General features: G+C 42.5%; 1 protein-coding gene across 3 annotated transcripts; it reads left to right on the top strand.

The window, feature by feature from the left end:
• The first annotated feature begins 17,125 nt into the window (after nucleotides 1-17,125).
• TEX30 (testis expressed 30) lies at nucleotides 17,126-22,376 on the top strand. Of its 3 annotated transcripts, none has more exons than XM_053970956.1 (5): nucleotides 17,126-17,176; nucleotides 18,310-18,540; nucleotides 19,550-19,601; nucleotides 20,674-20,882; nucleotides 21,995-22,376. In XM_053970956.1, the coding sequence occupies exons 1-5, from the start codon at nucleotides 17,159-17,161 to the stop codon at nucleotides 22,166-22,168; spliced, it is 684 nt and encodes a 227-aa protein (XP_053826931.1). In that variant the 5' UTR covers nucleotides 17,126-17,158; the 3' UTR covers nucleotides 22,169-22,376. The 3 variants fall into 3 exon arrangements, with proteins under 3 accessions (XP_053826931.1, XP_053826933.1, XP_053826932.1); XM_053970958.1 differs by lacking the exon at nucleotides 17,126-17,176 and adding an exon at nucleotides 17,189-17,298; XM_053970957.1 differs by lacking the exon at nucleotides 17,126-17,176 and adding an exon at nucleotides 17,281-17,333.
• Nucleotides 22,377-22,895: the final 519 nt, after the last annotated feature.

The raw sequence follows: 22,895 nt of genomic DNA, 5'->3' as shown, positions 1-22,895 counted from the left end.
GTTTGTGATCAGCAACTTGAGTTACAGGCTTGGTACTCTCAGCAGCACACTGTTTCATTTAAGAAACATGACCACATATTTTTGAAGTGAGGTCTGGTTTTTTATTTCATTGCAGAAGCCAAGTTAAAAATCATAAAGACAGCAAGAGAACAACAACCTTCTTCATCCAGAGGAGGAAAAATCAGAACATAGCTGTTAAATATAAGAAGGAAATAAGTATATTTAATATATATAATGGTTTATATAATATATCTATAATACCAATTATGGTTGTTTAATAAGAGACTTCTGTACTCATTCCATTGCTCTTATCTCTGGATACAAATGTGGTATTATTTTTTTCCATTGTGAGTACCAATTTATCAGAAACTTTGAAATGCCTGATATTCCCTGCTTCTGGAAACATCCCTTTCCTATACTCAGGGCTCTAAAGCATTGCTGAAAGGTGGGGCAGAAGTGAAGCAAAGGCCAGGGGCTGTCTCACTTTTTGTCTCCCCCAGGAACAGGAAGAAAGAGGTGGTGGCCCTGCAGGCTCTGCCCTTGCTGCCAGAGCTGGTTCAGCTGACTACCCAGGATTAACCCAAACAGTGCCAGCAGGTGCTGGGAGAACCTGCTCTGGTTTTTAAGCCAGGAGAACAACGACAATAGTTGAACACAAAACAACAGGCCTTTTGGCAGAGCCAAAATAACTCAGGAAAAAAACATTTAGAAAATCCTTTATCCCTCACCCCTCAGCAGACAAGGCAGGGCTGGGCTGGAGCCAGACAAGACACACCTCACAGTGTGTGCACGGAATGGGAGAGATGAGCTTCCTCATCCTTTCCCACCATGACACCCAGAGCCGGACAGGTTATTTCTGAACTGCTGTCTTCAGGGACTAATTAGCTCAGGCTTAGTTTCAAATGAGCCATGAGACCCTCTTAACTCAAGCATCAAAATTCCAATCACTTGATCCTAGGTCTGACCTACTCAGCTCTCCGTGAGATAGGAGAGGACAGCCTGAATGGGCACCTGGGATGGTTCCCACTGGCTCAAGGATTTTTCCACAACACGGAGCCATCAGCAATCCAGGTCTTGGGGAGCTTGGCAGAGTAGCACCCATCTATTCACCCAATTCCACATCAAAAAGTGGATGCCCTTGGTTCTCCTAGCACTGCAAGCAGAAAGTTTTGCTCCCCACGGCTGTGCCTGCCTTCCCAGCCACCTCCCAGCCTTTAGGTGGCTCTGGCACTCACTGGCTGTGACATCACTGAGCTTGGTAAGCCTCTCCCCGCAGGAGAGGAGTCTTCTCCTGGAGAGTGTTTGTGTGTGCCACAGTGGTTGACCAGCAAGGAAATAGTGGCACTGTGTGGTGGGAAGCAGTGGGAAGAGGAACAGAAGTGAAGAAGGAAGACGTGCCACATTCTCATTTCCATTCACCATTCTGTGCTGGCACAGAGGCTTCCACCCTACCAAGAGTCCTGCAGCTGCTTCATTTAAATCAATCAATGGGGTATTCATACACCAGGAATGAAGCCTGTGGTTTGAGGGCTTGCCCAGTGCAGGAGTGATGCCCTTTGCCAGCCAGATTCAGTACACAGATACAGCACGTTTACATTGTACATTGACAGCAATAGAGATGTTGAGAAGTCACCTCACTTGGTCCATTTCTTCCCCATCCTCCCTCTTACTCTGCTGTGTTCCCAGAACACTCTCTTCATTTCTTGGCTAGAAAAGTTCACTGGCAGTTTTACATGAGCAAAGACTCCTTTCACAGAAACAGCAGCTTTTCTAATCTTACCCTCTCCCTGATTTATAGGCTTGCATTTTGAACTCTGACCAGGTGCCTAATCATTTGCCATGTCTATTATGGCATTTCTAGTGCAAGAGGACAGTGACTAAGTCAGGCTGCCTTTTCTGCTGGGCTGTTGGACCAGTCATACCACCTCACCCAGGTGGCTTGAGACTCCAGGCACTAGGATTACTGGTTCTCTATGGAAAGAGAACCGTAGTTTCCTGATGGGGAGCCATGACTAAAACTTGTCAAAATGTAATTTAAAATAAACCTGAAAGGGCACTACTTATTTTATCTACAAAGCAATCTGGCCTCAGCAGACCAGAGACTCTGGGCCTCCCAAGCCTGCTGAATTGGTACTTCAGCAGCTGCATATTCATTTTCACTTTCTACTGTCAACGACTTCTTATTGGATCACAGAGTGTTTAGTTTTCCTCAGTAGTGACCATGTCTGTTTGCCTGTAAAGCACTCAGCAAACTGAGCTTGCCACAGCTAAGTGTCCTTTCATCCCATGCAGCTGTCACATCTAGATAGGGATTTCCTCCTTCAGATATGGGCAAGGAGGGAAGCGATGAATCCTTTCAATTACAGACTTTAACATACACGTGCTGTAACACCTCTGATTAAAGCTTCCTGGACAGCGGGACATGTCTGTGCTGGAATGGAAACGCAGTCCTGTTAGAATAAAGTTCACTATACCAACAAAGCCACCTAATGCCATTATTTTATTTTACTGTTATTTATTTTATTAAGCCAGCATCCCAAGTTCTAATTCAACAAAGGTCACAGTGGTACACATGTAGGCCGTGACTCAAGCATGGGTAGCCATAACCATTAAGTAATGCCCGGCATGTTCAAGTTATGAATGTGCCTACGAGCTTATGTTTGATCTTGGCCCCTAGATGTGAACTACTTTGGATCTGATGTAGATGTGATGTACATAGTTCCTTCTTCAGTTAAATATGTCCTGGAAAGCAGCTATTCAATAAACTGCAGATGCATTTATGGGTCTTCACATTTAAGGTTATTTTTTATTTTAAAAAAAGCCTGTGTTTATTTCTACCACATGGTACAACTCTTCCCAAGTAAATATTCTTGAATCCTGGGGCTTCCCAGCCTTCCTCAGGAACTTCTCCTAAAATCTTTTGACTTTACTGTACAGAAGGATCCTGAAAGTGTTGGGAATAACGTGTTTCCTTATCTCAGTGTGCTTCACATGCATAACCCACGTGGAATAGCCCCACTGTCCCATTCAGTGACTGTTCATACACCTAACAGAAACCAAGGTTAGGCTGAAATACGCATATCCATATGAGTGTACATGTACTCCATACACATACACATTTCTTTCAAAAAAGGCTTCACAAAGTCTTTGACACACATGAAGGAACACCATGAAGCTGTGCCAGAAGAGGTTTATGCTGAACATAAGAAATGGGTTTTGTGTTGAACATTAAAAATGGATTTTTCATGACACCAAGCCTGCCAATATTTCAAGTGTTTGGACAATGCACTCAGGTACATGGTGTGACTCCTGGGGCTGTCCTGTGCAGGGCTAGCAGTAGGAATTCAATGATCCTTGTGGGTCCCTTGTAGATCAGGATATTCTGTGGTATCTCACTACAAGCACTCCCAGATATACATATCTTTTAACTGTGACACTGCATCCCAGTGATACCAGGAAATACACTGAAGCTGGACACCTGACACAGCCAGGCACACTCCTGATGCTGCTCCCCACACCTCTGAGGAAAGAGGGAATATCCTGGCATGGGTCTCCCCTGGGAAACTGAAACCTGAAGTCAGAAGCACTTTGCAGCCCTGTCATGAGCTCAACTACCAACCTGCCGGTTCAGTGCCAGAGAGTTGCCTTTGATATCAGTCAGTGTCAGAGGTGTTAATATCCAATTATAACAAAAAATGAGCTTTGCAACCAAGGAAAAACTGATGTTGCCTTTTCTTAAGCTGGGAAATCTTTTTTTCTGGGAGAGAGCGGTTTTTTTTAATCAACTATGAAATATATAAAATCACTGTGAGATGTGTTTTCATTAAATTGAGAATGAGGGCTTTTTTTAATGCATTGCTATTCTTCCAAAGTAAAAGAGACATTATACACAGAAAGACTTTGCTAATATATGAGTGGGGAAATTAAACTGTCTAGCACTGTCAAAGACTAAAGTTATCTTCATCAATATCTGACACCTCACTAAGTTTCAGAAACACAATTTACCTTTCTCCACTTTTATTCCACTTTACACATCCATTGTCATGGGTTTTTATGCTTGTTTTTTTTTCAGTCGGTGGCAAGCTGCTGAGTGAGTTAAAAAGGCTGACACGAAGAATGGCAGCAGAATTACCCTCTGCACCTCAGTATATGGGATCCCCCTGCCTCTGTGGGGATTAGATTACTGCTGAGTGAGAAGGTCTGCATGGTCAAAAATACCCTGAGAACAGTCCACTTCCTGACTTCCCATAATAAGCAGCAACAAAACAAAATCTGCCCTGTGTACCTGTGGACAGTGCCTTTCTCTTCACTCCCTCACACAGGTTTGGGGTACCACTGCCTCAACCAGCTGGGGGGTTTTCACTCACCCAGGAGGAACGGCTGGACCCCAGGAGAGTGGAGGCAGAATGTCCTTCTTCTCCAGCAACTGAAACAGAGGTGAAACCAGCCATCATCTCTTCCTTCACGACATCACAGAGGCCCCAGCACTCTGGGTCTGCCTCCTGCCACCAAGAGATTTGCCACCTTTCCTGACTGACTGGTAATGGTGCTCAGGCTGGTGAGGACAAGATGGCAGTACCCACTTGCCCAGAAAAGGAGAGTTCAGCCACGGAGTGGGAACTGTGGAGTCAGATCCAGTCAGACTTTTTCAGGTGCTGCTCTGCTGCCTGGAGACATTCCTACTCAACCATAGCCACGATGGAGGTCACTTCATGCTTTTGGCAATGCCCACAGCTGTTCCCAGCATTGCTTTCCTTGCCCTTCCTGCAAGCACATGGAAATTTATTAATCATATCCTGGCAACATTTCAAATCCTGCTAGGCCAGGCGGCCTGAAATTACTGTTTGGAACATGGTGGCAGCCAGGTGGGAGGCTCCCCCAGGGCTACACATTGCAAGCCTTAGGGAAGACGATACTGAGAAGGGCTCTGTGCTACACTCAGGCCACTTCTGTCTCAAATATGTCCTCAGACACAGTCTCGTATCAGCAGAGAGAACTCCTTCACTTGCTGACCTCTTGCTCCCAGAGCTGCCTCATGAGCTGCTTACCAACACTATGTATTTCAAGCATGGCCTCAGAAACATCTCTGAAAAATCCCATTCCCTGGCGACATTGATCTTGCAGCATCTGTATGCTTAAAGCAAGGAGGGCACTGCTGCTGGTGGGCTTGGCCTTGCCCAGGTGCAGCATTTTCCAGTTATTCATAAGCCCTGTGGGGCACACAGAGAGGTGCTGTCCTCACCTCCACAGCACTTTTGCCTAAGCTGCAGACCAGATGCCTTTCATAAAGGTAGCGTCCCATGCAGAAACACTTCTTTATTTGTATATTCCTGACTGATTGATCCCAAAGGATGTCACTCTGTAGGTGTTTCTGCCCCATGGATGTACCTTCCAGCTCATTCCCCTAAGCACTGGGGACAAGCTTCCCCCAGGAGCCTGGGGTGCAACCTAGGCTTCAAACCCTACCTCAGAAATGAACTGAGCGGCTCAAGCTGAGCTCCAGCACTGCAACATTTTAATGGGTTGATGTTACTGACCTAGCAGTGTTTTTCACAGGCTCATCTGAAATGAGGGCACTCCCCAGGCTTTTTACACAGTGCTGCTGCTCTTTCCCTTCTGACGGGTGTTTTGATGGGGATTTCTGCCATCCAGAGAATATCTGGGGAGGAATTTTCTGAAGGGAGCAGCTGACTGGCAAGGGATCCAGCCACCTTCAAAGCTGTCATGTGAGATTTTTCACAGGATGCCAGAGAGGGCACTGAAATCATCAAGATCACAGGTTTTCCAGGCATGGATTCCCGGTCATCCTACCTCTAACTATTAACACAAGCATTACTTCACAGTGAATGAACTCTACCCACTCCCCTTGCAGAGATGTGGCATGAGGCTCCTGCAACACTTAATGCGATTTAACCTCTCAGACTGGGGCTTTAATGAGACCCCAATGCTGAGTTTGTGCTAGACTGTCCAGAGGAAAGTTTGCTTCATCCTGTAGGCCATGAACTTGTAAAAAATTCTGGTATAAGCTCAAAAATTTTTTTTTCTGTTTTGCATATGCATCAGCATACCTGCACATTTTTGTGGGTATTCCCATGTGCTGGTATTTGAAAAAGCACCCCGTTAAGTTTTTGACCAAAGATTAACTGGTATAAATATAAACATGAGAAGAGGTGTTTGGTTTTGGGTTTCTTCCTACTGTATTTTATTCGTTGCACAACATTAATACTGCAAATGAAGAATGGGAAGTTCCAAGACTGTGAACATATCTCACCAATGTGTACATACTGCAAGTGTCCATTTTTGCCTCCTCTGCAGAGAACAGAACACATTAAGGATGATCCCTGTGGTCCCCTGAGGCTCAAGATGCTCTAATCAGTCCTTGTGGCTTGGAAAATCCTTTTATCAATTGCCTGAAGACTAATTAAAAGACCTAGTGTCATATAAATGGCGTAGTGAATATACATATATCTGCCAAAGATGCAGTCTTAATTTCACAGCTGGTTAGGGACTGGAAAGAGTAAACCGGGAAATAGAAAACCTTCTTGATTAATATTTCAGTCATTTTCTTCCCTTGATTTTTCTCAGCAGTTTTTCAACATCTGTAAGATGCAGAGGAAGGAATCCCACACTTATGACACTCCTGCAGTTCTGGCTAAGAGAGAAACTGGGAAGACCAAGCACTTCAGGATGTAGAGCCAGCAATAGACCATCCATGCAGATGAACACCTGACTTCAGCATGTGTCAGCTTTACCAATACAGCTACCACTGGGGTTGCTTCAGTGCTTCTGCTGAACCAATCACCCACAGAATGAGCAGGAATAATGCAGTCTAAATTGCCTGCACTTAGCATGGGAAACTGTCAGCACAAGTAGCACATGTAGCACATTTTTTTTATCACCTTCTTCAAGGTGATAAAAAAAGCTACTGGCACTGGAGAATTCAAGGCTCCTTAAAAAGAAAAAAAGAAAGAAATAAAGATAGTTGAAGTGAGTGTCCTTGGAAAGATAAAGAAAAGGATGTAACAACTGGAAGAGGCAAAGCAACATGTGACATATTTGAGGTCTTATCAGCTTCAAACAATAAACTTGAAAATTTGTGAAAGGAGGTCAGAACAAAAATCCATAGGCACAGGAGCTTAAAGGCTAGATCTTCATGAAATTATGAATTCTCTGCCTTCAGATTGCCCAGAATCTGAGGCCCTTGGCAAGGTCTGCAGATGAAACCCTTTGGTCTCACACAGAGCACATCCAGTAGAGCGGGCTGGCAGAAGAGACACTTTGCTGCTAATCATATGCTTTGCAACTATCCAGTTTCACTTCTTTGGTAGAAACAATGTTGGGACATATTTAAGAGATGACAATGTGACATTTCCGACTGCTCTGCTACTCCAAAATATGGAGATGGGTCTGCAAGTGTCAAGGAATGGTAGAGTGGCAGAAATCAAACTCCTCCCTACAATGCTCCACTGAAACAAATCAGAAAGAGGACAGAGAGAGATCAGTCCATGAAAGACAAGAACCCAAAATGGCATGCTGCATCCTCCAGCTTCTCCTTGAATGATTTGGCTGGAATTACCTGAGAGCCCTGCCTGGTCAAAATTCAGCACACCCTGTTCAGGTCAGGCCATTTGACCTGAACCCACTGTGTGTGCCAGTCCACAGAAAACTTGCCTGCCCTGCCAAACAAAAGGAGGAATCCTCTTGAGAGCTGAATAAAAACACTGAAACTCTAAGCACAGGTCCGTATTAAACCTTGTGAGCCAGCATTCATTACTACGTAGGTGAGATCTGGGACTGGGACCTTGCACATAAACACTTTGTCATATGAACATTAAACATGCACTACCCTACCCTGATTGTGCAAAGAGAAAACTAACAATCCAGTTCAAAAGACAGCATTTGGTTGGTTGCACACTTCCTCCAGGCAGAGAGGGAGAGGACAAAGACCTGATGTTAATGATACTCTGATATAGGCATAAACTTACAGGAGTGAGAGAGCTGCAGGGACCAAAGAGAATTATCTACTGTGCCTGTACTGGCACAGCCTCTTCCATCCCCTCTGTGGGCTGGGTCACTGCAAACACAAGGGCTGCTGCCATAACATGGTCTTAAAAGTTCCTGACAGTCACCACAGCAAATGTCATATAATGTTGCACGGGCAGGGATAGGGGGAGATGACATAGCTGGATTCTCTCATTTCTGCAGTACGAGGAAAATGCCTTGCCACTTAAAAATATTTAACTGCCGTAATGTCAAAGCATCTACTGAGATATGTTTCTGCTGCATTTCATTTGCACTAGTAAATATTGAAAGGGACATTTTAAGAATTCTAACAGATTGATGCAAAATCAGTGCAAAACCATTACATTCTTCCAACTCTTCTTTGACAAATCAACTGACCTACCTCACTGATTAATTGGTCCAACTCCTTTTTTGCAGGTACAAATTAATTCCTGACCACATGAGGGCCTATAACCTCAGCTCAGCATTTAAACAAGGCCAAGAGCTCAAAGTGAACAGAGCATTTAAGAGAATGACATAGTTTGCCACCACTGGGTCTTAATCCTGATTTGGATACAGTTCTACTCTGGGCTAAATCTGATCTTGATCCAAACTGAGGGCTTAGAAATCTCCCCTAACCTGGAAATGGCTCATTTTCTTAAGGGTCAATATTCTAAATTTACTGGCTGGAAACCAGAACCTGCAGTTATTTTCTTTGAGGAAAAACAACAACAACAACAACAACCAACAAATAAACAAAACCCAAAACAAAACAAAAGAAAACCCACTAAAACCAAACAGCGACCCACAACCCCAAGATCAATGTAAAACCCGCAGGGAGCATATAAAATTGGAAGGACTGAAAGCAGCAATTAAACCACAAAATAAATAGCACCATAAATTCCATCCTGCACATGACCTTTCCCTGGGTCATCTTTTCACCACCCCTTTCATTAGCTCTGTACCTGTCCATCGTGCTATCAAGCACATGGCCAAAACCTTGCTGTGTGCCCTGGCACAAGCTGGCATGAGCATGATGCAGTTTGCCAAGTCTGCCTCCTTCTGACTTTATTACCAACTTGCCTCTTGACTCCACAGTGTGCCTGATGTCATTGCTCAGATATCCTCTGTGTGATTTGCTGCAATTGGCAAAGACCTACGAATTCCCCATGAAAACAAGTCCTCCAACTTGTGAGTGTAATGTTACTATCCTTAGTGTCTTCCCAGAATGCTGCAGTGTAATGATCTTCTTTTTTTGTATTTGTTTTTCAGTTAATGAGATTAACTGCAGAACAGACATTTGAGAGATCTGTGTTTTTAGATCCAAAGGGCTTTGCTTGCTGAAGTATTCAGGTGATCAATTCAAGGCTGCATGACCAGAAGTTCAAAGGTTAACCCTGGGATGACCAATCCCACATAAATAAAAGTCTTGTAATGCTACAAGGTCTTAGGAGTACTCACAGTGGATGAAATCCTGTGCTTCATCTTTCTTCTTGTCATCTTCTTGAACTTATTCATGTCATATAATCTATTGCTTTATAAGAGCTGAGGAGAAGAAGAGCCAAACATGTCTGGGGCTGAAAGCTGTCACGTAGACTTCAGCAATCTGTTGCCCTTGCATCATCTCGTGAAAAGTCTTCCACTTGGAAATCAAAGTGCCCATGTAAAAGAAATGCACACTTTGTGGACTTGCAACACAACTTCAAGTGGATGTCAGATACCTGACATGGTTAACTTCACCCAGCAAGAAATTCTCAGAGGAGAAATAGGTCAGGACACTATTAATGGTATATCAGAGAAGTACTTATGAGGCTCAGCTTTGTTTAAATTATGGATTTTAAATGAGTCCAGGTACAACATATGTGTTACTACCTGCACCATTCCTGAGTCTCTCTTCCAGCCTATCAAAGTATTTGCAGTGGCTGCAAGAACCATACCCATACAGTTTTATAACAGCTTTGATCCATTAATTACCACTGAGTTACAGCTGAGTAACTGCAGGGCACAAAAAACCCAGCTTAGTCAGAGCAAAGAGCATTCTTAGTTTTGTCACCATTTAATGTTATAGTTTCCATGCATCTCTGTTGAAAATTTTACAACCAGAACTGCAGAGCATGAAGAGGTGGGGGAGCAATCACTCAGGCCATGCTTTAATTATTGCTTTTCAGGAAGCTGTAGAAGATGTGAAGAAATTCTTACATTTTGAGAACTGAGATGAGAACACACTTGATCAGGACTGAAAGGTCCTGAAAAATGTTTCTGGCTGGTCTTTCCTTGGGAGGGAGATTGCAGATAAGAAAGAAGGGTGGTCAAATATCATCTCCCCAGGTATGCTCAAATTGGTTTTAGATATGGCACAAAATGCAAGACTTAAGAACACCCATTTACCTGGATTTGCAAGGGCATGTAGCGATAGGACAAAGGGCAATAGCTTTGAGCTGAAGGAGCCTAGGTTTAGACTGGCTATTAGGAAAAAATTCTTCACTGTGAGGGTAGTGAGGCACTGGGACAGGTTGCCCAGAGAAGCTGTGGATGTTCCATCACTGGAAGTGTTGAAGGCCAGGTTGGATGGAGCTCTGAACAACCTGGTCTAGTGGAAAGTGTCCCTGCCCTTGGTGAGGGGGCTGGAACTGGATGATCTGTAAGGTCCCTTCCAACCCAAGCCATTCTGTGATTCTGTGATTACCAAGTGCATCAAGATGCTAACAACTCAAGCACTGATGCATGGAGCACAGGAACTGAGATGAATTCATTAGCTGGTTGAGCACTGAGTGCAGCTTTGCATGACACCAGGAGGATTTAAAAGAGTTGGCAACAGCCTTGCAAGCATTAGTCTACCTAAGACTCCCTGAGCACAGTTAGAGGATGTATGGAACTGTCCTATGAACACACAATGAGCTAGAAGACTGCTCTGAGAAGTAACAGTTCTTTAAAAATTCTGCTTGGGACCACCCACAGCCACATGTGTCAGTCTTCTGGCTCATTTCCTTGCATGCTAACACTTCTGGTGTGCATGTATATGAGTATGACTGTTTATAATCAAAAGTATATAGCTGGTAGCAAACTAGATCCTGTTACACATGTAAATTCATGACAGTGTGCAAGATAAAAGGGGAAAATAAGAAGGTAATAATTAGACCTTTCAGTTTGACTTCAGTTCCATGCACTAAGCAAATACACACTCTCTGTATACTCTGAAATCTACTAACAACCGAACAATATCCAGAATGAATTTGATAAATTGTGTGAAACCAAATAATTTCTCCACTTACTCCAGAGTAATAGATTTTGTGAACAGCAATAGATGTTGACTTTATTACACTTTTCCACTGCTTCTTTCTATCAGACTAGAGAGTGACAGCATAAATTAACTTTCAACAGCACACATACAAAACCAGAAAATATTTCTGAGTAATGCAATTGAGACTGATATTCTGTTGGAACAGAAAAATAAATCAGAGAGAGTTCCTTGCACTCTTTTCCTGAACTCCCTATGTTTAGAAATATCTGGGACTCCAGAGTAGATAAGGTACTTCTGAATTATACAGGTAATGTGAGACTAAAATGAATTCCTGGAATGCTTTGGAAAAGAGAGTTAGAAACATCATAAGTTAGTCTTATGAGGAGTGGCTGAGGGAGTTGGGGTTGTTTAGCCTGGAGAGAAGGAGGCTCAGAGGAGACCTTCTTGCTCTCCACAACCACATGACAGGCATCTGTAGCTGAATGGGGGTTGGTTGGCAACCAGTGACAGGATGAGAGGACACAGCCTCAAGCTGAATCAGGGGAGGTTCAGACTGGACATGTGGAAGAATTCTTCACTGAAAGGGTGACTAAACATTGGAATGAGCTGCTCAGGTAGGTGGTGGAGTTCATCATCCCTGAAATTCTTCAAGTGAATGTGGCTCTCAGTGCCATGGTCTAGTTAACATGATGATGTTCAGCCAAAGGTTGGACTCAATGGTCTCAGAGATAATTTCCAGTCTAAATGATTCTGTGGTTCTGTAATTCTGTCTGCTTAAATGAAAGAAGTGACCTGGAGGAATGATAATTGAAGAAGGTAAAACATGTATCTGCAGAGACTGCAGTTACTCGTTCTGACAACTTCTGGATAAACAAAGGGCTTAATTTTCTGTCAACCTATGTGGGAATTAAAGGCAAAGAGAAGTGCAATGTCACTTCCTGCATCTCATAATAATCATATTAACAGAAGTGAAAATGGCCTAGAATCTTGCAGAAAGATGCAAAATGTACACAGTGCCCATATTTAGGGGCTGTAGCATGATGTTTATAATTATAACGATCAATAACTCACTATCAATAAGTAACTTACTTGAATGATTGATGACTGCAGAGGGTATCTGATTTTTGAACTGAGAATTGAATGTTATAGAGATCTAAACCTTAAAACAGTGTTCACAGCAAAAGAAACGCTAGAGCAGCAATGATGTTCTTTACCATCCCTAACCATGCTAACCTTTTAAGAAAGCAACAGAGAGAGTGAAACTTCAGAACAAAAACATACATGGAATTGAGCTCAGCATTCAAAGATTGTATGAACATGCCAAAACTATTAATTCTTTCCTTTCAGCATTGAGAATAGAAAGGTTTGTTCCACTGGCTCCTGGCCAGGTCAGCTCACCATCAGCCAAGGGGAGAGAATAATGAGAGCAACCTCCTGCCAGCAGTGCCCCGTGCAGTCCCACCACACGCAAGAACAATAACAGCTGCCACTGGAAAACAAAGTGGTTGCATTTATCAAGAACAATGAGGGAATTCTAAATCCCTAACAAAGACTCTGAGAAATGCATAGCATCCAAATTTGCCATGCAGAAGCATGTGTTATGATGACACCTTCCTTAATTAAAAAACTTCCATTTAGCACCACAACTACAAAGCGAGAAATGTTCCCAAAGAGACTCGTGCACAGGGAGAGAAGTTTTTATGCACTGCACATTTGTCACCTGATGTTATCTGTGCTCCCAGAGTTTGTGACCTATATAATACTACAAAAGGCACCATGTACTTGACATAATTTCATAAAAATAGGTGCCTAGCACATACATATTATATATTTCTTATATACTATACATTGCATATCAGTAATACGCTTACATAGTAAGTCTGAATAGACTAAAAACAGGTGGGCTTACTCCTTCACCCTTCCTGGAGAAAGTGGTTCTGCGTATTGCCTGCCCATCACTTCCTCTTTCATGGAGGACCTCAAAACTTCTTCAGACCCTCAAGAAGTATGATGTAATAGCTAAAAATTATGCAGTGTTATGGATATCACCACTTTTAAACACAGGAAACTACACTGCCTAATCAGGTAATAGTTGGCTGACCACTTTCAGAAAATTATTAAAGGTTACTTTTGTTACTTTTGATATCTGTGAACACAGCATGTCCATGTGCTGATGTGTATCCACATCCTCAGGAAAAAAAAAAAAAAAAAAAAAAAAAAAGAAAGGGTTCTTGCTCAAAAGTCAAGTTTGTAATTTAGAGGGAGAGTTGAACTTTTAGAACAAATATGTATCTCCAGCCTAAAACAAACAAACAAATTTTTTATGGTCTTCTATTAAAAAATTTAGGAAAATAAAAAAATTGTTTCTGATCCTAATGTCCTTAAGCTGTTATTTATTTTACACTGAAATAAAGACCCCCCAACATATTTTTTTATACTTTTATAATTATTTTTATACATTTCTCTGAACAAATATATTCCAACAAAAGATTAATGTAAAAGGTCATCTCTGTTGTTCCTATTGTGTGTTAATCTAAGTCTCTGGTATGAAATGCTGTATTTATAATCCAAAGAAAAGAACAGGGATTGTCTGATGTGCTACTGAAAGTTATCAGGTCCCAAGTTTAGACCAGGGATAATGTCATTCTTTGGTAAACAGCCACTGTTTCTTCAAACCCAGCTGCCTTTGGCATATCAGATCTGTCAGAGGTGCTTACAGCAGTGCATAGGTTATTATAACGCTCGACATATATTCCCATTGAGAAATGGCAAATCACATACCTTAAATGATTTTCATATTTGGTGACAGACTTAGATTATTATGTACTATGTCGTTTCCAGAATAAGCTTCTATTTCCAGGAGTGATGTAAGGTTAAAGTTATGAAACGATGCCATGCTCCTAAGAAACCATGTTTTCTTAGATGTTAAATTAAAAACATTGTTTCAGAAGTTCAGAAAAGATTCATAATTGGGTTTTTGGGGGAGCTTTAACTTACAGTATTAATTAATATTTAAGTGTGTTAAAAAAAAAAAAGGGATTTTCAATACTCCTGGAAAGGAATACAACTGGATTTCAGAATAGTCACTCAGCACATTTGAAAATCAACAAGAATCTATCTAAATGTCCTCCTAAACCCAAAAAGACCTAATTTGGAATAGTTTGATATGAGAATTGCTTTATGATGCCAAATTGAAAAAAAATTAATTTGCATGTTAATTAATGCATTTTATTAGATATGCAGAACTCAATAAAACCCAGAATTTATCCATCATAAAGAATTTGCCTATGATTTGGAATTTAATATATGTATTTATAATTCGATTGCCTTTGACATACTAGCAATACTTGGGGTCATTATCTTCCAGAAAGAAAGTTACAGCAGGAAAAGTGTTGCAAAAATGTACCAGTCCAACCCTATTGCCATGAACCAGAGGATTAAAGAATGACAGAGTCTCTCCTTCCTCACACATTCTCTTCATCAAAGAATCACAGAATGGTTAGGGTTGGAAGGGACCTTAAGGACACCCAGTTCCAGCCCTTCTGCCATGAGGAGAGACACCTTCCACTAGTCCAGGTTGCTCAGGGCTCCATCCAGCCTGGCATTTGTGATGTTCTCAACTCTGCTAGGTATTAGCTACCCTACCTTAAAGACTGTGCTTATGCACAGAGGAGTTTTAAGTGTTGAAAGGAGACTGGAGGCAAGAAAATGAATTGAGAAAATAGGAAGTAAACTGGTAGCAGCTTGCTGTAATGCAGAGAGCATAAAAAAGTAGTTCTCCAGTGGGAAGGGGTTACACATGGCTAGATTTAATGGGATACATGTTCCTCAAGGACTGCTTTGGAGACACTATGTGAGTACAGCAGGACAAATACAGCAGGTGGACTGAAGAGGGAGGAAAAATTAAAAAAGAAAAAGAATGCAAAAAGCAGACCAAGAAAGGAGCAAAACAGCACCAAAAATATAAACTACACCAGAGCACAAAACCATCCATTACATATAGAAATGAAAGCAGTAACAAAAAACCACAGAAATTAATATGAAGGAAGATTTTCTTAACCTTCTTCTTGCATGCTTGTTTTCTAGGTTGAGGTTGTAACTACTTTGGGACAACAAATCTTCTCAGTCCACTTTGCCAAGTAACTTATTTACAAAGGCTTAACTGGTATGAATTACTAATTAGAATAGTGTGATCTCAAATCAACACAAATTAATCTGACATTTCCCTAGTCTGCTGGACTCCCCAGATGTGAGCTACAGCTCCAGGAGCAGCTGCCCAGACACCTCTATGGTTCAGCTCAGTGGAAGGTGCACAACTCACGCAGGCTGTGCCAGTGACTTTCACTCAGCTTAACGCTTCTGCATCTCACTTTAGCTTGACATCTTTTAGGCAAGGTAGAAATCCAAACAAATAAATCTCCCTGTAAATCTCCCAGGTTCTTCACTTCTGTCTTTCACGCTTATTACAATAATGCCTGGACTGGGAATTGGCCTGTGAGGATGGTCACTGAGACAGCAGCTCAGAACCTGAGCTACCCTGTCAGGTTCACTTCTCAGAGGGCTGCAATATTTCAATCCCAATGTTTGACAATGTCCAGCTGGCAGGCTGACAGTGAGACACTCGGAGCACAAGCCAGAGTGAGCTTATTTTCCAGTAGGTGAAGATATGAAAAACAAAGTTCTGCTTGGTGATGACATCTTCAATCAACTAAGTAATAGGGCACCTTAATTGATATGAGTGAGCTTCATACACTGATACTGGAAGAAAACATGAGCTCTGGCTAAATACCTTGCAATAGAGGATTTTGGAATTTTTTTTGGCCTGTGAAATACTCAATATACAAATATGGCAAGCACTGTTGTATACTGCTGGTGCTGTCTTCCACCAGTTTAAGGCTGTGTTTTGAATACAGTAGGTAATTTACTTTACAACAGAGCACAGCCTCGGGGACAGATGTGTAGAAAACCAGCCATTGAGTGTCTCTCCCATGTTTGTCAATGTTACATAGATTGAGTGGGCTGACAGCTGCCAAGTAATATTGCCTGATGTCACTCTGGACATCTAACCTTTCCCTCTGTTCTTGGCTCTGCCTAGTCCACACCCTGAATCCTGTGTCCTATTCTGGGCCCTCACTTCCACACAGACAGTGAGGTGCTTGAGCAAGTCCAGAAAAGGGCAATGGAGCTGGTGAAGGGTCTGGAGCACAAGTCTTATAGAGCAGCTGAGGGAGATGGAGGGGAGGAAAGGGGGCTCGGGGTGACCTTATCACTCTCTACAACCACCTGAAAGAGGCTGTAGCCAGGTAGGGGGTGGTCTCTTCTCCCAAGCAACCCACAGCAGGACAAGAAAAAATGGCCTCAAGCAGTGCTAGGGGAGGTTCAGGTTGGATGCCAGGAGCAATTTCTTCATGGAAAGGGTTTCTAAACATTGCAATGGACTGCCCAAGGAAGGTGATGGAGTTGACATCCCTGGAAGATGCTCAAGAAATGACTGGATGTGGCACTCAGTGCTGTGGTCTTGTTGACACGGTGGTGTTCAGTCAAAGGGTGGACTCGATGGTCTCAGGAGTCATTTCCAACCTAAATGATTCTGTAACTCATCATAAGCATCTCATCTGTACTCCTTGAAGTCAGTAAGAACATGACTTTCCAAGCAATCCCTAAGCAATTGGCTTTATTTGTGCTGAATTACCACCTAGCAGTCCGTCGAGTTTTCGTACACATGAGTGAAGAAAAACAATTTATGCGGGGCTTATTTATTTCTGGGTGTTTCATTTATTTAACACGGCCCAATCAACGCCCGCCCGGAACCCCCGCTCCCGGGCGCAGGCCGCCGCCTCTCGGCGCCGCGGGGGCTGAGGCCGGGCCGCGGGGCGGGACCGGCGGGGGCTGTCACTCCGGTGACGTCGCGGCGGGATGAGCGGGCGGGTGGAGGTATGGCCGCGGCCGGCGCTGGGCCGTGCGCCTGCCGTCCGTGGGGATCAGCGGGCTCCTGCGGCCCGGGGCAGCTGCCTTTCCCCTCTGAGGAAGCCCTGGAGCTGGGCAAGGGGCGCGGGGTGGGTGCGCTGCCGCCTCTGCCATCCCAGGAGAGGTGTGTCCGTGGCTGGTGGCGGCTGCAGCTCTGCCTGTCTCTGTGTGCAGGCCTCTGGCTGTTCTGCGTGTCCTCCGCCATCCCCTTCCTTGTGTGGCACCTGCCACCCCCTCCAGGGGCCGCGGGGGCAGCAGCTCGGCAGGGCCGCTGAGCACTTCCATCGGCCTGTGCAGCTCCTCTGCGGAGCGCTGCCAAGGAACACCTTCGGGACACTGAGTTTATCCCAGCCCCGGGGTGTCCTTTTTGCTCTCAGAAGCCACCACAGGGCACTTGTGCTGCTCAGTCCCCGTTCATTCCGCAGAACATGAGCAGATCTTGTCTCTTGATCGGCTCCTCTAATTGTCTGTGCTGATGGAGGTCCTGTGTCTTCCTGGCGCTTTGGCCGAACCTGTGCTGTGGCCTGTCCATGGGGAGGGTTCAGTCCTTGCCTCTGTGCAGGCTGCTGCTTCACTCAGTGCTTACCACTGTGTGATTTCAAAATGTTTGCTAGGCTGTGTCTTACTGCCACATATTCTTACGGTCTAGGCAGCTAGTTAGGTCTGGAAAAGCTATACATAGATATATAGAGAGTTTGTGTGTTGAAGCTTCATTCTCTAATGCAGAACATAAGGTGTGGAGTCATAAAGTGACTTGCCCATTATTGTACGGAAAATCTTTGAACCAGAGTTCAGTTACTCATTCTGTACTCTTAAACAGTAGAAATAAAAACAAGCTTGCAATTTGGGTTTATTTCTTAATTGTCTGATTTTTTTTTTAATATAATAATGTGTAGATGTATAGACGTATAGACTGGGAACATTTCCTCTTGATTTTTTTGGGGGGGATTTTTGTTTTTTTGTGTTTTTTTTTTTGTTTTTTTTTTGGTTTTTTTTGGTGGGGGTTTTTTGTTGTTTTTGGGGTTTTGTTTTTGTTTGGTTTTGTTTTGTGTTTTTTTATTTATTTTTAATAATAATACTGGGGTTTGTTTCATTTCTAGGTTAAAGTGAAAATACCTTTTGGAGACAAATACCTTGATGCTATCTTTTCTGTCCCAGAGAAGAAACCAACATATGGAGTGATTCTTACTCATGGAGCTGGAGGAGACATGAATTTCCCTCACTTAGTGTCCTTGGCAGCCTATCTTGCATCCCATGGAGTTCTGTGCCTGCGGTTTACTTGTAAAGGCCTTAATGTTGCCTACAGGACTAAGGCTTTTAAAGCAGTTGTGGTAAGCAGTGACCAAATTCTTAGACCAAAGCTTAGATCCATGGGTGCTGTTTTCCACGTTTCTTAAATTACAGCCAGAGATTAGTCAAGCAACAGTGGGAAAATTACAACCAATGTTTAGGTAAATGGAGCACTGTGTGTGAACAGAAACAGCAGAAGCAGTTGTTAGATGGGCAACAGCTGGAACAGCTGCCACAAGTGTGCGGGTTTGAGTTCAGGGAAGAAGAAAAGCCTGACAAAAGGCAAGGGTGTTTCATGGGAAAACTTATAGCTTGCAAAAAGTGGAAGAATTTAGGATGGAAACAAGCTGGGTGAAGAATTTAGGATGGGCGATCTGCTTGCATTGAGCAAGAGGCATTTTTATAGGGGAACAGAGTCCAGTTCTAAAGGAATTTTGTATGATGTCATTGTGATTATATATACATTAATTTGAAGTCAGACTTTACTGTCTTTAATGGGCATCTCCAGTTTTTATGGAAGAAGCATAATGTTGTTAGTGCATTTATGTTCATATGCTGCTATGTAAATGTAATTTTAAGCCATCTGCTAAGATAGCATCTGATTAGTTATCTCCTAAAACCTGAAAAAATGTTGCTGAATTTTGTTTTCTGTCAGACTTAACTGATCATGTCACAAATACATAACCTCAATGAAGGGCATTTTTGCAAACCTGCTATTCCTTTTGACGGGCCAAGGGTGTGCATGGGGTCTCGTACTATAACTGAGTTAATACATAGTAATCACTTATGTTTTGGTAACTTTATAGGCCATCTGATATTTTAGACTTGCTGAGAGCTAATGTGAAGTTGATTATGTTGTTGCTGCAAAACGTTATGAAACCATTTATGTGATAAAACCCAAGAGAGCACCTTGTATGTGTCTGTTCTTTAATCTGCAGTACTGAAAGAGCTTCCCATTTTCTGTGTAGTAGCTACAAACAGAAGAGATCCCCAGCTTCCCAACTATCTTAATTCTGACTTGTAATGCTTCTCTTTCTCTTATTTCTTTAGGAATACTTAAAATTTTGTGATGATTATAAACTTTCTGGTGTTTTCCTTGCAGGTATTGTTTTTATTATCAATAATTTTCTCTCTTATACTGTCTCTAGTAATAGCAATCTGTAGCTATTCCAAGTCTGTCCCACTTTGGTGAGAAGTGAATGAACCCTCCTTATGATACCATAGATCTTACTGCAGAAGAGGAAAGAAAGAGCAATAGATTGTATTTTCCAGGTACTTCAGAAGAAAACTTCCTTTCACTTAGAATTTACAGGACATGAGTTTTCTGATTATCCATGTGTACTTTTTAACTGCAAGTCTTGAAGAATTCTGATTACTGATAAATGGAAAACAGTTTTCCCAAAACAGGTTTTGGTAATTAAAACTTAGTGGCAGATAAAAAAAGCTCAGCTATGTTTTGTGAAAAGGGGAATAGATGGGGGTGGTTAGGAATATCTTGATAGGGGATATTCTAAGTTTTCTCTTAAGTGAAACCAAATCTGTGCCGCTATAATAACTAGCGACTTGTAACACTCAATTACGCTGCATTGTCAGCTCATATGCCTCCTCTTTAAGGAGATACTTTGATATTCCCTTGCTGTTACTGACTGACCTCATGTTCCAAGTTCACACTCTTTTCCCTCCTTCTACTTTTACTTTTAGGCTGAAGTTCAAGGTGTGCATAAACACTTGCTGGATTTGTTTTGTGAGCCAACTGAAATCAAGCACAGAATTTTGTTTTGAATTTGAGCAAATTGAGGTTGCATGAAAATAATGATACAGGATACTATCATGGCTATCTCAAAATTCCAGGCTCTGGAGCGTAGGACCAGTCCCTCTCTTCCCAAGATAGGCTGTTGTTCCTTCTACTATTGTAAGGGATCCCTATCAATTTATATTTTCTTTCTTTTCCCCTTCTTTTTTAAACAGGGATGTAAATGTTGCAACTAGATAAATACGTTAGCAGAAAATGTTGAAATTAGGATTAATGTTTTTCATGAAGTAGAACATCCCTAGCATTTTGTGACAGTGAAATACACTCAGTTAGACTGGTTTTGGGAGTTGTTTACTCAACCAGAATGTAGATGAGGTGACAGCAGATAATACTTTTTCCTTTATTTCTGCATGGGAGAAAGGCCGTTCCATGGGCTCACGAGCTGCTGCCTCTGTGATACGTCAGCTGAGCGAGGGTGATGATGATGATGGCTTCATTCAAGGTCTCGTGTGTTTATCCTACCCACTGCATCGACCAAAACTGCAGTCCAAGCTCCGGGATGAGGATTTATTACTGATCACGTGTCCAGTGCTGTTTGTCTCAGGATCAGCAGATGAGATGTGTGAAAAAGTGAGTACCCTTGTATAGCCTGCTATGAAAGGGGAGTCTGGAGGAGCAGCAATGAGCCTCAGTGATGTCTGTATTTCACCTGATTAACAGCCTTGCCTAAGTAGGTGTCTTCTGAAGGAAGGCTTGGGTAGAAAACTTCATCAAACACAAGGAAGCCTGGCAGTGCTTCCTTTTGCTGCTTAAAACTTAATGGACCATGCTTGATCTTCCACTTTAGCAAGCTCATCTTTGGGTCACTGAAATACCCCTGCTTTAAATGGTTTCAATAGGACTGCACAAATTAAAAGTGGTCTATGGAAGGAGTGAGTTATTTGCTATTTTGTTTTAACCATTTCAAGATACAAAACCTGTGCGGTGCCACCAGTGTCACATTGGTCACATTTTCATGGCAAATTCTTCTAGCAAAGCAGTTCTACCCCCAAGTCAGGCTTCTGTGGTAGAAAGTGATATTTTTGTAGAGGTGAAGAGCAGGTGTACAAAGGCAGGGAAACAGTGCTTTTCTGCCATGTTTTCTTGCAGACAGGTATCTGTTGTTTTGAACAGGTTAGTGTGAATTCAGGGCTATGTGCAATTGGAATTTTCCGTGCTTGGACAGTTTCTAAGGAGTCATAGGGCTTCCATGAGGAGTTGTCACCAAAATAAGTCAGGCTAGTGACCTGCAGATCCTTGGAGTACCTTCTTAATGGTGGAATCTTTGACTTTGTGAGCTGGTTCTAAGATCTGTTTGCTAAGAAATTTCAACAGCGTCAAAGCTAGTCCCTAAGGAATTACATTGCTACTCAGCCTCTGCAGACAAATCTGACTTCAATTCTATCATTTTATTGCCAGCACTACCCTCTGACAGTAAAAATGGACTCCTCAGAAGTTCTAATTTTCTGCAATTCTCTGTTTGAGTGAGGGTGATGCTTTGAGCAGATCCCAGTATTCATATCCTGAATAGAGAATACATCCCATTTTTCTAGCAAGGTGTTTTTCACGTGCACACAGATCCATCTTCCTGTTCTTTAGGAGCTGCCTATTTTGCATTACACAGGCAAAGCAAGAGACATCTAGGAGTTCCAGAGTTTGTAGTAGCCAATTCTCTAATATTTGCATTCTTGTTTTCTCCATAGCAATTGCTAGAAGGTGTGGTGAGAAAAATGAAAGCCCCTAAAAAAATCCATTGGATTGATAAAGCAAACCACGGGATGGCAGTCAAAGGACGAACAGCAGATGATGTCATGGAAGAAGTAAATGGACAAGTTTTTTCTTGGCTTAGAGAGAACGTTCAATTGCAGCACAAATAATTTGCAGTGTTCAAGCAGTATCTTCATTTAGTTTTTCCTAAATGTGGCAAATAAGGGGTTTGTAATTTTTTAGAAGCATATTTTTTTTTAAACTGATGTTTTCAGAGGTCTAAGTGCAAATGCAAATAAAGCTCTGTATGAATGAAAAAAAATGCAAAACAAGAAAGAACTTCCTGAAGGACAGAAAATAAATCATGACAGCATTGTTCTCTGTGTTTCTATGCAAATATCCATATACAACACTTGAAATGCAGAGGATTAAGTAATGCTTTTGACTAATATTTGAAGTAATATACTGGAAAAAATCTACTTAGACAGTGTATCTTTAGGGTTCCTCAATTTCTGAGTATATAACTGATGCTGTACTCACTTGCAATTAAAGCCTATTGCTTTGTAGGCTTCTGCCAGCACATCCCCTGGGGCTGGCGAGCCTGGTGTACTACTTTGCCTTGGTTCTATGTGCTGGCCTTCCCAGGTGCTTCCAAACCTGTGAGGCAGGGAGAGGAATCTCTGGTCAGTCACAGTGTCTGCCACCTTAGGGAGTCAGATTCTGCCTGTGTGGGGAGGAGGAGGAGGTAATGCAGGCACAGCTGGAGCAAAGAACATGGTTCAGTTTTGAGAAGTCCCCTTTGCCAGTGTCCTTTGTGTAAAGGGCTGATCACAGAGGCCCTCTGATAAATAAAAACTGATAGATAAATTGTGTTTAGTGATGGAGGAACTCCTGGAG

The sequence above is a fragment of the Vidua macroura genome, chromosome 2 (genome assembly GCF_024509145.1).
Source record: "Vidua macroura isolate BioBank_ID:100142 chromosome 2, ASM2450914v1, whole genome shotgun sequence".
Classification (NCBI taxonomy): Eukaryota; Metazoa; Chordata; class Aves; order Passeriformes; family Viduidae; genus Vidua; species Vidua macroura.
The sequence above is the reverse complement of the archived record's forward strand: the minus strand, read 5'-3'. Positions and strand labels throughout refer to the sequence as shown.